Here is a 17,249-nt window from a genome sequence, read left to right as displayed (position 1 = left end):
AGGCTGAGAAAGTCTGCTTGTTGAACAGAGCGGGCTTTCTCCAGGGTAATAAAACTCCTGCATTGTTGTGCCAGGGATTTTCCGGGAGGTGTGTGTCAGCAGGGGGTGGGAAGCTGCAGTTTCTGTGGCCGGTCATAGAAATGGAGTGAGATCACCCGGAGGAACCGACCGCAGATCCCAGCGGCAGCAGGAGGAGAGCAGGGAGCAAGGAATGCACACAGCTAATGGGTTGCAAAAGGTTGTTTTTTTGTGTTTTTTTTTTTTTTGGCCCTCTAATTAGTAATCATGTTCACGTCTGATAAAATAGGGATTTTCTGTTTTCCTTCAGCACTGGGAAGAAAAATCTCCCACCTGTCTGGTGATGTCCCCATCTCCCTCCTGCCTGCCTAAAATCCCAAAAGCAGCCTTGCAGCTTGGAGGCAATAGTTTCTCCCCTCCCAATCCCAGGGCTCTCCAGGAGCTCAGCGGTCAGTCCTCATGCAATCCCCCCAGTTATATGCACTGTGTTAGGCAGAAGGGGCTGTGGGACAGGAATTCACTCCAACTAACAGAGCAGTGATTTAAGGTGGAGGAGACCCACCACTCTGGTTCAGAAGAACCCATGCCTGTCAAAGACCCTGTTACTTATTGGTGAGGAAAAGGAGTGAAGGGCCCAGATTCATGTCTGAATCAGACCAAAGTCCAGAGCAGCCTGGGTCATAACAGCACCAAGAGCATCTTTCTCAGTGTTAAGATACCCTGCACTACACCACTATGGGTTCTTCTTGCTCATGTGCGGCTTTGCACACATGGGATGGTGTGAATGAAAGGAAGCTTCGGGGCTGTGACCATTACATTGCAACCACATGCAGTTTTTTTTTCCTGATTACAGAAAAAAAGAGCGGAGCAGTTCCCACAGAGAGCACCTCTGCCTTCCCTTTGAAGTACTCATCTTACATGATGCTGCTCTGGGGATGTCAGCGTCAGTTGTTCTTAACCCTTGTATCTTGGTATTGCTTTCCTTACTAGTTGCAGTCAGTGACCCCAAAGAGCCATGCAGTGGGCTCCATAAGAGCACAGAGATGTGGCTGTGAAGCAGAGGACACGTATTGACCCCTGTCGCTATCAGATTTCATCATGAAGATGCTAATGCACAGTAAACAGGCAACATTTCCCTACAAGCCCATGATACTATCAAGGACCTCACTTTCAAATCAGGTCAATACCAATCTACAGTTTCATGATGTAAGATTTCAGAATGGTCCCAGTGCCCCCGAAACTCCAGAGCAGATTGATGAAGGTGACACAGAGGGAGGAATCGTGGCACTTCTGAAACTGTGCTGGCCAGCATGACCTTCAGAGCTCATTTTCACTGCTCACAACCACCGTGGCAACCCTGAGGACAAGGCCAGTGGATATTTTTATGTGCTCCTTGAGGAGTACAAGCTGCCTGACAGCATGGTTCTCCCAATACATCCTAACAAGGCAGTGCAGTGCCCAGTCTGTGCGTGGGATGCTGAGCTCCCACCTCTTTGCTGTTTGTTGAGTACATGGGTGCTCACGATGGGAGCAAACGCTGGCCATGGCAGAGGTGCACCCAGTCCTATAAAATTCCAGGGTTTTCCATACAAATCCACTGCTGAAATTACATATAGAGCTTATATCGAAACATGTATATATATATGAGCATACATTGAAACATACATATAGAGCTTACATATGAAATTACATATAGAGCTTAAGACTTGTTTGCAAACATTCTACAAACAGGAGCCCACCCAAAACTGTGTTTAACTGTGGAAGAGCCAAGGCAGAGCCACACGTGTTCTCCCTGCATCCCAAAGAAACCAAAGCCACAACACGGAGAGAGAGCACAGCTCTAGAGACTCCAGCAGGTTCATCACTTTGTTCCTTAAAGATGGGCATCGGGTGTGATGGAAGCATGAAATGTGGCTTTCCTGGTTTCTGGAAGCCAGGGAATGAGGTTCTGGCCAGGAGCAGAGCTGGTCCTGGGTGCTGTGAGCAAGGCAGGAATAGGAGAAAGGCAGAAATAGGGCTGGAAGAAGGATGTGCAGTGGGAGAAAAAGCAAGTGCTGAAAATAGCATTGAGAAAGGGAAGAGCTCAAAGAAAAAAAAAAAAACTGAGAGGAAGATGGAGCTAAAAGAGATACAGCAAGTTCAAATTGTGTAGGAGTGCTTGAATTTCTTTATAATCACCCTCCGTGGTAGAGGCAAAAAAGCACAGGTTGGCTTCAAAAGATTTGAAACCAACTGCTCTGCAATGGAAGAATGGGTCAAGCCTGGAACAGATCACGTGAAACTGATAAATAAGGGAAGAATGAAACAAAAGAGGGAATATTTATGGAGGGGAAATAAAGTAGGTGAATTAACATCTTGAGGATGGATGCAATTTGATGAAACATTTGCAGGAGATGGCAAGGAATACGCCTGATCCGTTTAGCATCTTGTGCAATGCACTAAGCAACCCACAGATTCATCTGTAAGAAAACATCCTTGCAGATTTGAGCTGCTGAGACCAAGGGATTCAATGTCAGAAAGCTTTTGGGGCTGTGGCACAAAGCACCAGCTCTGTAGCAGCACCTTGGGAGCACAGCCTGCCCTGCCCGACCTCTCAGCAGTGTGCACATCATCTTGTTGAGATGTGAAATGCATTTCTCCAATCTGGTGCCTTACACTTGTGCCTGTGCTTGGCATTAAGCAGCTACTATATTCTGTCTCGTATCCAGAAGGACGGCTGCTTTAAGCTGATGCTACAGGAACTTTAAAATAAAACATAGCATACGCTGAGGATGACTAATACGTTCCCTGATCCTGGCTTATACACACCATATCGGAAAAGTTGCTTTATTTTGTGTCTGTCATTTAGAAAATGTGACTCCCCTCCCATTCTGCTCGGGACATGGGGGACATGGAGATGTGGCACTGAAGCACTGCCCCCAAAGAACCTCCGTGGAGCAGCTCTGCGAGGGGCAGGGTGATTCTCCCATCACGTTAATGGCGAGCCTCCTTAATCACACTTAGGAAGGAGTCCTGGATTACCCAGGAAATGGAGGCTTCTCATGGAGATTTGAGGCAATAAAACCCAACGCTCGTTTGGTCCCATGGCCCTGCATGCAACAGAAGGATGACAGCAGTGCACTCATTGCTGCCTTCTTGCCACCCCCTGGGCTCCCTCCCTAAATCACTTTGCCATAACCATTACAGGTTGAGGGCAGGTGACAGGGAAGGGCTTTTCCTTTCAGGGTTGGCCTTCAGTGCTCACCACTCGTTGCCAACACACACCTAAACCCGAGCTGTGCATGCAGTCTGGGTGAGAGGTGAGCAGTCCTGAGCCAACAAGCAGCTTTCCTCTCACAAAGCACCGCTTTACTCCTCTGGTTAGATGGTTTGATCATCCGTTAATGAAATATTTTAAAATAAAAGCAAACTTCAACAGGTAACAGCAGAGAGAAAACCACAACCACTGACTAATTAAAGCCTTTTTCTAGCACACAAAAACCAAGACCACCCAATGGCAACAAAAGAACTGATTAATCCTGCTCAGGATTCTGCAACACACAGGAAGGATGATCTTGAAGTATGAAACTAATTGCATCCTACAGACATGCTACTCATTAACTGATTTTTCATTTTTGAAAAGATAAACAATAATATTAGGCCAGTGCTGAATTATAGAATAGCACTCTGCATTACCTGGACCTAAGAATAAAGATATGCATCAAATTTAGACCTTGCATCCATTCTGGTTTGAGCTACTTCAGTTGGGTGGGTTTAAAATCACATATATACAATGGTTCTTTGCTCCCCCATCTAAAAGCCAAGGAAGGAGCTCCCCAGTTTCTCATTACAATGGCAACAACCATCAGGAAGTTCATTTTCAGGAGAAGGCTGTGGAAGGATGCAGAAGACATGGAGAGCATCTCTGCCACGTCAGAGACAGCTGCGAGATGCATTTGTGCTCTTCAGCTGTCTTCGCTCAACCACCTGCTCACAGATGAGATCAAGGGGGCTCTTAATTGAAGACAACTCAGAAAAGAACATGAATGCAGTCTGAAGTATTTGCTGATCTCGAGGCCTGGGTTTGCAAGGTGGCTGCTGAAGGAGATCTGGAATCCAGCTATACCTGGCCTCCACACAGCACCTCCACCAACTTGCCATCACTATAACCAACAACTCCTATACAAACAGTAAAAAAAGAGAAATAAAATTGACGCTTACCCTCCTTCAAAGATCTTGATCCTGACTGGCTCCCCTCTTTTGGTTACAACAGCCTCTTCTTCTGGTTTTCCTCTTTTATCCTCTTCCTTCTCAGCTCTAGTTATATCTTTTCGACCTTCATTAGAAAGGAGCGAAGGCAAATGAACCTATCTCCCCAAAAGAGCAAAACAATCATTGATTACATACAACATCACTCTACAGACTCCACAGACCAAACACTGCAGGTTGAAACAGCAGCCCATCACACAGGCTGCTCGTGACAGGACAACATCTCAAGAAACACGGTTCCTGCTTCTGGATTTTGAGCCCTGCAGGTTGGGTTATGTTTACAATGGACTCTTGGAAGTACTGTTTAGATGCATGGTGGCTAAGGGCTCTCCAGGGAGGTGCTGGGGTGAATCTGAGCATCTGGCACGGCCATGGGTCTCTGTCCCCAAATCCACTGCTCTGTCCTTGGATCATCCTCTCCCTTAATATGAATAAAGATCTTGAGAGCAGACCTCACTAGAATTCATATATTTAACCTCAACCCCTGGATTTCCCCCTCGCGCACACACACTCACACAGTTTTGGATTTGGGCCACCTAAGCTGGATGTAAATCACTCGACAGTCAGAGCTTGTGGGTGATTTCCTCTCACTAAACTGCTGCCGAGGGCGCCGTGCACAGAAAGCCACAAAACCAATGGGAGAAAACAACCCTCGACCTCCCCACACGTTCCCAGGGTGAGTTTGCCTTTCTCACTGCTACCCCTGGCCACCCTTTGTTCATAGCCAGGTCTGAGCCGTGTGCTGACATCTCATCTTGCACGTGTCATGTTATCTGTTAAGGTAAATGGACTGAAATGTCAGAGCTGCCTCCCTGCCTCTGCCCAACGCAAGTGGAGCTCTCACACTTGGAATGGAATCTTGGGAAGTTTCCCTGTTAAAACCTAACATTACACATAATGGGTCTCCAAAGCTTTGCGAGAGGGAAGTGAGCTGCCTTTTACCCAGGTTACATTTTACATAAATGCAAAAAAATCTTTGAAGTACAACTGAATCACCCACATTCTCACTTCATTTTTTATTTCTTGAAGAAGAGAGAGGGTTTGAAAGACATAGGGTCAGGAGAGGAATTCCTGCCTGTAGAAGTTTAAATCTGAGTTGGTCACCTTTGATTCTATGGCCACTGGAGACAGTGGCAGCTCTCGGGGTGATTGAGCACTTATCTCAAGGGAACAGAGCACTCACCAGGTGCCTCTTTGTCTCCCCTGGTAAGAGAGAAGCCACAGAGCTCAAAAAGAGACCTGAAAAGTTCTGTGGGACCTGGGGCTGCTCTTTGCCCTGGGCCAGGTCACACAGATGATCCCAACTCCACACCATCAGCCCCATGGATGCTTCCAAGATGCCTCCTCCAACCTCCCCTGATGTTCCTGGGCACCACGTGGGTTATCCACCCAGGCCAGAATGGGGCCAGGCACCATTACAACAATTTAACAGCACAGATGGATCTCTATGATTCTATGGGGATGTGCTCTGTGCTCAGAGCCAATCAGTGGCACCTCTGAAAACTTAACATGGAGCACTATGACTTCACCTCCTGATGGCAGCTACACGTCCACAACAACGCTAGTGAAAGCCTTCCCAGTTCAGTTCCTTGAGGAATACAAAACAATTGACTTTCTAGATGTAGCATGAGGTTTATTTATTGCAACTTTTGAAAGCACAAAACATAGACAGATGAAAGGCACCGTGGAGAGCCAAAATCATACAGTCACTACTACCCCCTGTTACAATCTCGTTTAATTTACAAACTGTGCAAGCACGATACAGTGTAATTAACCATCCCTACATGCACACTGCAGCCTACAGTCACTTCAGAATTGATCTGCTCAGTAAATCCCACTGGCAATTTAGAAATCAAGCCAAGTACGTAGACAGTATACACAGTACTACTGCTCGCTGGTAGCTTGCTGCATGCATAATTGTACAAAATATCAGAGCTTTTTTACATTTTCTGCTGTGTTGACTGACAGCTTATAGTTCCATAAGGAAGAAAAGACTTAAGGAAAGTAGCTGGAGTTAACTGAAGGTTGAACTCTCAACCTGTGATTGATGCCACTGCTACGCAGCTCCGGGAAATCGCGTCTTCCTGAGTAACCAGCAGCTTCTTAATCTGTGCCAGTCATAAGCATCGCAGAGACTAAACTGGGGATTTCACTCCCACTGATCATCTAATTAAAAACGTTTCTTGACTTGGCATGAGGTCAATTTATCCCCATTGAAATTAACGTAATTCCTGCAAAACCCACTCCTTCCAGCAGCAGGTATTAATGTTAAAGTGAGGCTACGCCGTTTTCTAGGTGGATTTTGCAGGACAAGCCCTTGCTTTTGCAAACTGCGCTGTGAGAACTGCAACTTTTGTAGGGTTTTGTCTAAAAGGTTTGTCAGTGTTTAAGTAAATGCATGCAGTGAAATAGGTGTTCTGATGGGTAGGGGCTGAGCCGCTCCTGTGTAGAGCTGAGCTTTTAACTTTGGGATATGAGGGTCTGTCGTATTTCTGAAACACAAGGCTTTGTGTTCATTTTAGCACCACGCCAAAGAGCAAAGTTCAAAGGAGCACAGGCACTTCTATTAGGGAATGAAGTCAAGGATGGCACAACACCCCTCCAGATAAAATCCACCGAAAAAAGAGTGCATAAATATCAAGCATTAGTGCGGTTATTGCGCTGCACAGGTAATTATCTGCCCCCAGGCTCCAAGAAAATCTGCCTTTTGGATTTCTGCAGAATGATGGAAATGCTGAATAGAAATAAAGATTTATTGAATCACAGCGACTCTACTGTGCATTTTAAGACATATTTATAAGCAGCAGCTGCAGCAGCGATTACGATAAATTTAATATTCAGAGTTCATTTCATGATTCAGAAATAAAATGAATAATCCATCAATATAAATTGACTTGAGATGAATATCAAATTGCAAAGTCTTTCGAGCAATTCTGTTTGCTAATCTACATGAACATGACCTGGATTAAAGGGATCTGTATGGTTCAGCATTAACTGAGAGAGAAAAAAATCTGGCCTCAATGCGAGATACAAAAGTCCATGCAGCAGAAGCATCTTAAAGACTTCTGCACCCGTGTGGCTGATGGCTTTGGCGAGCTCTGCCTGCACGAAGCCACTGACCTCCCTCCTCTTAATTCCAAAGATGATGTATAAAATATCCTTAGGTATCCAGAAAAGCTGGCAGACAGCTAAGGACATTAACTAAATGGGCTAAAAGACATGGGTGTTTTCACAAGGCTCCATGTCTAACCTACTGAGGCACTTTTATAAATGTCACTGCATGCCTATACACTTCTTTGGGAGCCTAAATACACTTTGCAAATCTCCCTTTAATATTTTTAAATACTTTTAAGCATGCCTCTCCATGTTCATTAACGTGAGATCAGTAGATGCACAACCAGACAGAATCCCATTTCCCCAAGGTAATCCTTTTTCATTTATAACATGCAAAATGTAGGGAATTATAACAGCGTTCATAAAAAAAAAAAAAAAAAAAAAAAAAAAAAAGTTGTAAAGCTATTTGAAATATCGAGACAGAAAATGCAAATCAAGTCTAATCCTTTGTGCTCGAGCAGTGGCGGTTCGTGGTGCAGTGGTGATTCCTACATGCTCTTTTGATTATAAGGCAAGTAGAAACTGGAGGACAGAAATACGGCACATTGCTTTGGAGCAGGATTGCCTTTTATTTATTATCATTTTGGGGGGGATTCTAGTGGGTGTTAGCTTCTTCACTCTGTAAGTTTCACTGAGAACTTACCGAACTGAGAAAAGGATGAACAAATTCCTATTAAACTAACAGTAGCAATTCCCCATCCCTCATCCCCCTCTTCCCATGTATCCAAACAGATGAGGAGAAATATATAGGATTGCATTACCTCTGTCATTTTGGGCTTCCTGGAGCTGGACGGGACAAGCCTGCCTGCCTCTGGCCGAGGAGCAGTAGCCATGGTGTAGGTTTCCCTGCTCACCTTCTGCTTGGACCTCAGGAGGGACAGGGCAGCTTTAGTGGATATACCCGGAAGGTTGGGGTTATACAAGCTAATACACCAGCTGGCATACACTGAAGACCGCCGGTCGACTTGCTGGATGTGATTTGGCTTTATGTAGTTTAAATAGCACCAACTGACATTAGTGGTTGTGTGGAGACTGGGGAACTGAAGTACCTTCTTCATATCCGTACCTTCTCGAGACTTCATTGCACTTGAAGGGACCTCAGACAGAGGTGCAGGGCTTGGAGGGCTTGGTGGAGGCTGCTCCACCGGCTCTTTGGAGTCTTCTTTCTTCACGCTTTGTAAAGGTGCCTTGACAAGGGGCTGCTTGCCAGCTGGCTGCTGATACTCCTCCAGTGCCTCAAAGCTTGGAGAACTGGACCGGGACACGGCTTGCTGCAAAGTACTCGGGGTTTCCTTTAGCTCCGACTGCTCTAAGGACAAACTAGGTGGTGTTTCAACCTCAACCCTGCCTTGGCTTTTGGTAAGAAAGTGAGTTTTATCCTGCTTTTTCCCTTCCTCTATTGCACTGGGTGGCTTCACCACTTCTAACTTCCCCTCTGCTTCTGACACCTCCTCTTCTTTCACTCTTTTCTGCTGCTGCGTTTCCATCGTCAGCTCCAAACTGCCCGCTGGAGAGAGCATCCTCTTGCTTCCACCAACGGTGGACGGGCCTCCCTCCAGCCCAAGGACGCTGTCTGCTGGGGAGGTGAGCGGGATGCAGCCCTTTCGCTCCGGTAGTGGTAAGGGCACCCTCAGATACGGGCTCTGGAAAATCCTTTGCTCCTCTGTGATCATCTGTGCAAGATCAAACCCAAGGCCGTGCACATCAGCACTGCAGACCAGGGTGCCCTTGGGTTGGCAATCATCGAATTTGGGGAGAACTATAGAAGAGGAACTGCACTGGGATTGAGTGACCAGGATCTGGGAAAGCGTGGTGTACATGGCGCTCCCGTAGGACGGCATGTTGGTCTGAATGCGGACGGGGACCACGAGGGACACCACAGGGTCGGACCGCGTGGGAACGACGAGCTGAGCTGTGGACACGGGCACCGAAGGACTTGTCGTGCGGGTCAGGGGGTACAACCGAGTGTCCGAGCTGTATTCTGTGCAGGGGGAAAGGCTGGAGGTCCCTGCTGCTGGGAATAAACTGGATTTGAGCTGTGGTAAATGTCCCTCAGCTTCGGGCAGCTGGAGAGCAAACTGAGACTGAAGAGGCAGGAAAAAGGCAGAGGAGATTGGTGACGAGCTGGGGTAGTGCACCGGCAGGAAGGAGGGGTGCTGCCTGAAGGGCACCTCGGTGGGGTGCGGTATCAGCGGCGGAGCGAGGTGCAGCGGGCCCGGGTGCAGCAGCGTCTGCTGGAGGGGCAGCGGAGGGGTCTGGAAGATGGAAGGGGGAAGCTGGGGCACGGTGAGCTGCGCAGAGAGCAGGTCGGACATGGTGTGTGCAGCAAAGAGCTCTGCAGGCTGCCCCGGCTGGGGAAGGAGGGGCTGGTAGGGGAAGATGGAAACTTGTGGGGAGAGGTACTGCTTTTCGTGCAGCGTTAGCTGGGGGATGGGATGGAAGACCTGTAGGGCTTCTGTGTAGGGCTGGGTATATGCAGGCTGGGGGCTGTCTTTTGGCTGGCTCTTATCGCTTGGGTAGGTACCGTGAGAGGGCAAAGGGGATGAAGATGGCGGCTGATGGGGCAAACTTGCCGAGGGAGATTTGCTCGAGGAAGGAATTGGGTCTTCTGCCTCTGGTCGGCCTGCTGGGGCTGGGGCTGGGTCTGGCTCATGCTCCGGATGCCTGGTGAGGGATGCCTGCCTCACAAGAAAGCATTTCCTCCTCTCCTGGGGAGCCGAGGAGGTGGAGGGGCCAGGAGTGGAGGCAGGTGTGGAGGACAAGCTCCCGTAGTCAAACGACTTGCTGCGGGTCTCCGACATCTGGGAAACATGGGACACATTGGGTGTCTGCTCAGAGGCAGATCTCCGCATCTCCCTGGAATGGTGGTGGTGGTGGCTTGGGACCATCAGCATGTGGGAGCCAACACCTGGAGGCTTGGAGTGGGATTCGGGAGGCTGGCTGCCGGGCTCCGTCTTACTGTGATCTTCTCGATCGAATGACACAGAATGGCTGGAGCCATGGGATACACTGCTCTCCTGGCTCGGGCTTCTGGTGAGAGACACTGACTCGAAGCTGGACTCTCCGGAGGACTGAGCCATTTCTGCCAGTCGCAGCCTCTTCTTTTTTGGTGGGAGTTTCTCTGCAGGAAGCTGAGAAAGCGTTTGGCTTCTCTGTGGCCATTGAAATTCCTCCGTTTTTTCTGGCTCTTTTGGAGGAGGTTCTGGCTCCGTTTCTGGTCTGTCAGGCTCCTCCGTGACCAGAATCTCTGGGACCTGGATGTTCGGCTGTCGCACCAGCTTGGGCTGCAGGGAGTGATGTGGTCGGCTGTGCTGCGCAGTTGGCTGAGATGGGAACTGTGGTGTGGGCTTCTCTTCACCCTCCAAGCTGCTCACCTGTTCGATGGAGTCGGACTTCTCAAAGGAGCTCGTGTGCTGGATGACAGAGATCTCCTTTGAGGTTGTCCTTCTCTCTTTGCCTTCCGTGCTTGAAACCAGTTTGGTGTTCCTGGAATGGAAGCTGGCACTGACATCAGAAGGTGCGGATTTCCCCGGGTCTGCTGGTGACTTCATGGATTCACGGGTTAGGTTTAAAGCGACGTCAGATGATGCCGGGTTTGCAAACTGAGCCCCTGGCCCAGTGCTGGAGGAGGGAGTATCCGACAGCTCAAAAGCTGGAGGGTCCTCATCATCACCTAGGCTCTTCTCTTTTCGCCGTTTTCGGAGCGGGGTAAGCTCCAAAGTGCTCCCTAGCTTGTAATGCATCACCTGGGGCCATGTGTCAGGATCCATGACATTTTTCTCAGTCTCTGAAGAGGTATGGGAAATGGAAGAACGTGGCTTTGAGAGCTGCAGTTCTGAACAGTAGTATTTCTTATGGGCTTCATAATTATCCCTTTTCTTATACCGAGCACCACATACGTTACATTCATACATGAACCCTTTAACTTTCGTCCCCTTCCGTGATTTTTTGGTAAGATCGCTTTCCTTGGTTTCAGGCTCCTCGGGAGGTTTGGAAACAGCTTCTTTGCTCGCAGAGCTAACCTCCTCTGTGACATATTCTACTCCCAAAGGTAGCTCTATAGCTGGTTGTCGTTTTAGCATTCGAGGATGGGAAGAAAATGCTTGACTGCGGCTTAAGACTTCGGGCTCCATGATGTGATCATCAAATGAATAGCTACCTCTGAAGGTGTGTGGGGAGCTTATAGTGCATGCAGCAGAAGGCATTGAGTGGCTTCTTAGGAGAGGCACTGTCTCTGTGGCACTGTGGGATTGCTGAAGTGACAACAATGATTGTTCGGGCTTCATTTTTTCACCATGGGATGTCAACGCTTTTGAGGCATCCAACTGGCTACCGGAACCGGACTTGATATCAAACTGGAATGGTTCCCTATAAGCAGCAGACTTTGGAGATTCAATGCTGCTACGTCTAGATAAAGAGCTTCTTCTAGGCTTAACACTATCTATTTCACTGGTATCTACAACAGCTTCATTAATTGTAATTAGCTTAGTGATGTGTTCAATAACCTGTGTTCTAGGCACAGATAATGGTACCATACTGGGTTTCTCTTCGGTGGAGAGATGCGGAAACCCCTGCGTTGTGTTTGTAGACAACATTGCAGTCCTTTGCCCAATTCTACCACATTTCCCAAAAATAATTTCTGCGTAAGATTTTGCATTAGTATTTGGGGGGCTGATCTGCTGCTCTGCACTTTCTGACCTGGAGAAGTAGCCCGACTCAGTACTTCCTTTACTCCCCGGGCTCAGGAAAGCTTGTTCATCTATGACCTTCTTCCGTTCGCTCAAGCGGAGTGCAAGCTTCTGCTTTATCGTGTGGGTATCTTCTGATTTATGGCTCAGAGCTTGGTCAGATGGCGGCTCTGCAAACTGGCTGCTGTCCTCGAGCGACTGAGACATACTGGAATGGGACAGGGAACAGCGGTCGTGGCTGGAGCCTTGGCTCCCGGCGCTCAGCAGGCTGCTGGACAGCAGGGTGTGCTTCTGCCTGGGGGAGAGCTCTGCAGGGTGACCCGACATCGCTCCCGTCTCCTCCTCCGAATCTGTGCTTTCCCCTTCTGTTGGCTCCTCAAAGTCCTCCCCACCAATCCTCTCCATTTCCAAGCTCGACGGATACATCTCTGCTCCTATCCCTGAGGCCAGCCCAGCTTTTATTCGATGAGCATGAGATTTCCTATGTTTATACAGATTGCTCTTAGTCTTAAAAGAAAAGCCACATGGAATGCAAGGGTACGGCCTCTCACCTGTGTGTGACCTGATATGTTTTTGGAGCACACTTGGCTTCGCACAAGGCCTGCTGCAGTACTGACAAATGTATTTGCCTGGCTTCTGAGGTTTCTTTTCCTTCTTGTGCACTTCCTCAGCTTGTTTTAAGGGAACCTGTGAAGGGCGAGGGATGTAGACCTTTTGAACGGACGGCATGTCCTCTCCAGGAATGATCGGTGAATGGGAAGGCAAGAGCTGGCCGTGGTGTGCGTGAAGCCCGGGCGATGGAAAGGAGCCAGAGGGACCTGGTCTTACGGGATCAACTAGCTGCCATGTGGGCCCTTCAAGGACATGCTCAGGTTTCCCAGGAGACATGAATGCTGGTGACAGTGCGTGCTGCTGAAGCTGCGAGACGTGGGGAGGGTGTTCGAAAGAGGAAGGCTTCGGTTGCTTCTGATGTCCAGTCTTCTCCTGAGATTCCTCTCTTGGAATCGGCAAAGAGCCAGAAAAGTGCTGCTGCGATATGAGATCTCGGAGAGGGGTTCCTTGCGAAGAAGAGGAGCTGCCCTGATATGTAGCTGCAGATGAAATACTGGCTTGGAAAGCCTCTCCTTTGGGAAGCCTCTTTCTTGGACTTTCCTCAGCCTTTTTTGTGCTCTTCTGGCTTTGTTCAGGATCCATGACCTTAAAAGGGTCTTTGAATGCTATTTCGGGAAGGTTTTGGCAGGCTTCATTTACGAATAATAAAGGTCTCTTCTGCAGATTCCCTGTTTTGCCTGCATTTGCTACGAAGCTGGAGTCGCCAGGAGATGGTTGTTGATTTAAGATTTTACTAAAGTGTCACTAGTTGCTATTTGACTCAAAAAAAAAAAATGTTTCAAGGTCAATAAAGTTCACATTGGTAACACATGACAAACTACTTCAAAGAGAGAAAACTTTCCAAAACTTTTAGTCCAAATATTTTCCTTGTGAACTTGGTTAAGGCTTTAAACCTTGCCATTTTATTTCAGTTGACAGTGGCAAGCCTTCAAAGTCAAGATGCAACCCACAATGTGTCTCTTGTTTGTTATGCAAACCTTTGAAAACTTGAGACTTTAGTGCTCATCTCATAATGATCTTTTTTTCCTGTGCAAGGAAAATAACGCTGAACGGTGTACGTCCCCCTGTGTCTTCCTTCTGTTCCACTTCTGAGTTCAAAAGCCTTGCAAAAGCATTTCCAACATTTCTGCAATTACGTCCAAGAGAAAAACAAACAGAAAATAATTACTTCAGCATTTGTATTTAAGTAATTAAACAGTGCTACTTTTACAGAGAACAACCGTAAATATTTCGCAAGAAGAAATTCAGAATAACTGATTGGATGTCCACAATTTATGAGACATCACTTGTAATGATAACCTAAACATAAATCGTACTAAGTCAAACCTCAGGGACTTAAGCTCAGTGTAATGTACACATAAGCTGGCACTGCAGCTGTAACCAAATACAGTAACTTGAAACACACTCAGATCTGAAAAACGTATTTAAAATGGCTTCGAACGTGGATTCCTCCTAATCTCCTGCAAACATTTATAGTTTCACAGTTTTCTGTAATTGCACTTCCCTTCCAAACAGACACAACAGTAAAACTGACTGTATACAAAGCACTGCCTAATGCAGCACATACATTCACTGACGAATAAAAAGCAAATCCCTCTGCATGAAATCCGCCCCTAAGCTTGCAGTAATCTTCTGTGTCACTTACAACAATAGCAGGCAAAGAGAAAGGACGTGCACTCTTCTACTGAAATTTTGTTGCTTTAATTTCCTGCCTTTTACTGCCAAGCAATGATGCAAGTCCAGCTCTATACTATGCGCATATTTCGTACGGGCAGGATGTTGAAATTTCTGGTCTACAAACGTGAATCCTCCTTACAGTGGGAAGCTCTACGAAACCTACCATGCTTGTCATCAAATACAGCTACTAATGAGGCACTTGGAGGGGAAATACTCTGCACTGGAAGAAGACAGCATCACCAAGAGATGGAATAGGAAGTGGGAGGAGTGTTCCCAAGGATGGGGCTTTTTAAGTGAAGCAAACTGATATTATGATTTACAGTGAGATAGAAAGGAAAGTATCTTTCTTATCAAAATATTCTCTGCTTTGCTACAACAGAATGGCATTAGTTTAATGGGAACTTGCTCAAAGCCATGCTGCTTTCCTACTGCCCCATACAGGGGGAGAATGCAGGGACGGGGCTGAAGAGTAAACCATATAAAACAGGGAGGCACAGGGGACTGCACTCCATGTGCCTGAGAATTCAGCTGCCCAACAGCCCAGCCTTATCCAGAGCAGCAGCAACAAAGAGCCAGCAGAAGAGGTCCATTGTGTTCTATGCAAAATCCCCTATTCATCTGGTCCTACAACCCTGTGGATGCTCTGCATTCCAGGAGAAAGAACAGATGTGGGGTGTAAGGTAATTTAATTCAGCTGCATCTAAAAATATGGTAACATCCCCTATTGGAGGTGTTCAAGGCCAGGTTGGATGGGGCCTTGGGCAGCCTGGTCTGGTATTAAATGTGGAGGTTGGTGGGCCTGCCTGTGGGAGGGGGTTGGAGCTTTGTGATGCTTGAGATCCCTTCCAACCCAGGCCATTCTGTGATCCAACCAACCAGATTTTACAGGAGTGGTTAAAAATTGCCCATTCTTTGGATGCGATTGATCCATCTAACCTGAGGTGGCTTCAAGCCATAAAATTCCCCTGTTCTCTCTTATCATCACTGGGAGGGGCAGGTGCCAATGAGGGACCCAACGGGGACAATGCATCCCACTGTGACACTGACTGTCCTGATCTGTTATCTCTCATTAAACAGGAGCAGTGGCTTACTCATTCTGCTCTGATGTCCGCATCTGAGATACATGCACAGAAAACTCACTCCTATCTTAATGCTTTACTTTCCTTTTTCTGATCTCCTCCAGCAAGAACTTTACTTCTTCCCAGCCTTGCACTTGCCCTGACTCGCTAGGGAAGGTGCCTCATGTTTATGTGCTCATTACTACAAGGCGTAATTAATTACATTTTGAAATCCCTTTCTGAGAGCGCTGGCTCCTCCGTGCTGACCAAGTGTGGTCTGGGCTACACTTAGAGTGCTGTATTTACAGCACAGGACTTACTCAAGATCAAAGGCATCTGGGAAGCTGATTTATCACATCCATTTTTGCCCAAGATTGTGTTCTTTGCCCCACTCGTGACGCACGGAGCACATTAACGTGGTAGCAGAGGATTTAAGATGAGACTTTTTCAGCAAGCACAAAGTGAATGCTGCCTCCCACAAGCTTGCACACTCACATTTAAGAACTGTCAACAAAAGAAAGCCTGAAAAACATGTTAATACTGTTTTCTCCCCTAGACTCTATATCCACCCCTAAGTGCAAAACAATTGGGCCTGTGAGGAAGCTTTCTGAGATGATTCAATATCATCCCAACTGTTCAGGCTGTCTTCTGACGAACACATGGGCTGCAGCTGATTTAGTCAGGAACTCTGCACAAAAGTTAGCATTTAAAGGACTGGTCAACGAACAAGCACACCTGCTGCCTACAGCAGCGAGTACAACCATTCTGGGGCAATTCAGGCTACTTTCTACATATTTTTTCCATTATTGGAAATGGCCCTTGGAATGGCAATGGCAAAAGATAATTCTCCTGGCTGGATACCATTTCACTGGATTGATACCTCTCCAAGGAAAATTCAACAGTGCGGAATAGAGCAGCAGAAAAACATGAAGTCCACTGAAGCTAAAAACTGTGGGAGTGTTTCTCTTCTATGAGCTTGGTGACATGGTGGGACAAGGGAATGAAAGCTTCCAAAGGGCTGAGCGTGGATGCCCAACCCTGCTGTGCCCGGCTGGATAAAACCTGAGACAGCTAAGGAGGAGCACTGCGCAGACAAAAACGCCTGTCCTCATCTTATTTTTCTTCATTTTCTTCAGTTTCTCTTTTCTTTCTCTCAGCCAAAATCTGCCTTCAGAAACTCCAGCCTCTTTATTTTCATAGACGCATAGAATCACCAAGGTTGGAAAAGACCTCCAAGAGCATCTAATCCAACCATCCACCTACCACCAATATTTCCCTACTAAACCGTGTCCCTTATCATCATGCTTTCCCCATTCTCCAATTTTTTTTCTCAGAAAAAATCTTTTGCTTTTACTTTCATCTCTGCCTCCACATGACCTGAGAAGTCTCTTTTCTCTGTCGTGTGCTATGCCTCTACTCTTTCTGCTTATCAGTCAGTTGACTTTCATTTAGCTTGTGCTCTACACTGCCTTCTCTGTAGATCAGCACAGCGAGGCAATGCATAGCACTGGCACAATGTCAGCAAATCCTTAAGGAAAAAGTCACGGATTTTATGGGACGCGGTTTCCAGCTGCTAACATTGCATGTCTGGGGCTAAATCCAAAGTACAGGCATTAAAATGGAGGATTCCAGCTATCATTTCTCTTCAAACATCATTTCTCAGGGTTTTACTTGAAGTGCAATGGAGTGAACATGAACAGAAATGCCTGTTTCATTTGTAAGACAGAAACAAACTCTTCCAACTTGATGAAGGAAATAAATGAGAAAACTGAATGGGACCAGAGTTTCACCCTAGTGCCTGAGATAAAATGCTTAGGAATGCTATTTTAAACAG

At 47.1% G+C, this 17,249-nt stretch overlaps 1 protein-coding gene across 8 annotated transcripts in view; it reads right to left on the bottom strand.

The window, feature by feature from the left end:
- Positions 1-17,249, bottom strand: part of HIVEP3 (HIVEP zinc finger 3) — a 221,902-nt gene that overhangs the window by 47,050 nt on the left and 157,603 nt on the right. For all 8 annotated transcript variants that reach the window (XR_008210280.1, XR_008210281.1, XR_008210282.1 and 5 more), the window contains 2 exons: positions 8,142-13,806; positions 4,219-4,364 (listed from right to left, as the gene is read on the bottom strand). Coding sequence is in view for 5 of the 8 variants with exons in the window: in XM_052699164.1 (XP_052555124.1) it covers positions 4,219-4,364; positions 8,142-13,262 (5,267 nt within the window). In the remaining 3 variants the exon portion in view is untranslated. The remainder of the gene's footprint in view (positions 1-4,218; positions 4,365-8,141; positions 13,807-17,249) is intronic.

Source organism: Tympanuchus pallidicinctus, unplaced genomic scaffold (genome assembly GCF_026119805.1).
Source record: "Tympanuchus pallidicinctus isolate F22 unplaced genomic scaffold, pur_lepc_1.0 scaffold35, whole genome shotgun sequence".
Classification (NCBI taxonomy): Eukaryota; Metazoa; Chordata; class Aves; order Galliformes; family Phasianidae; genus Tympanuchus; species Tympanuchus pallidicinctus.
The sequence above is the reverse complement of the archived record's forward strand: the minus strand, read 5'-3'. Positions and strand labels throughout refer to the sequence as shown.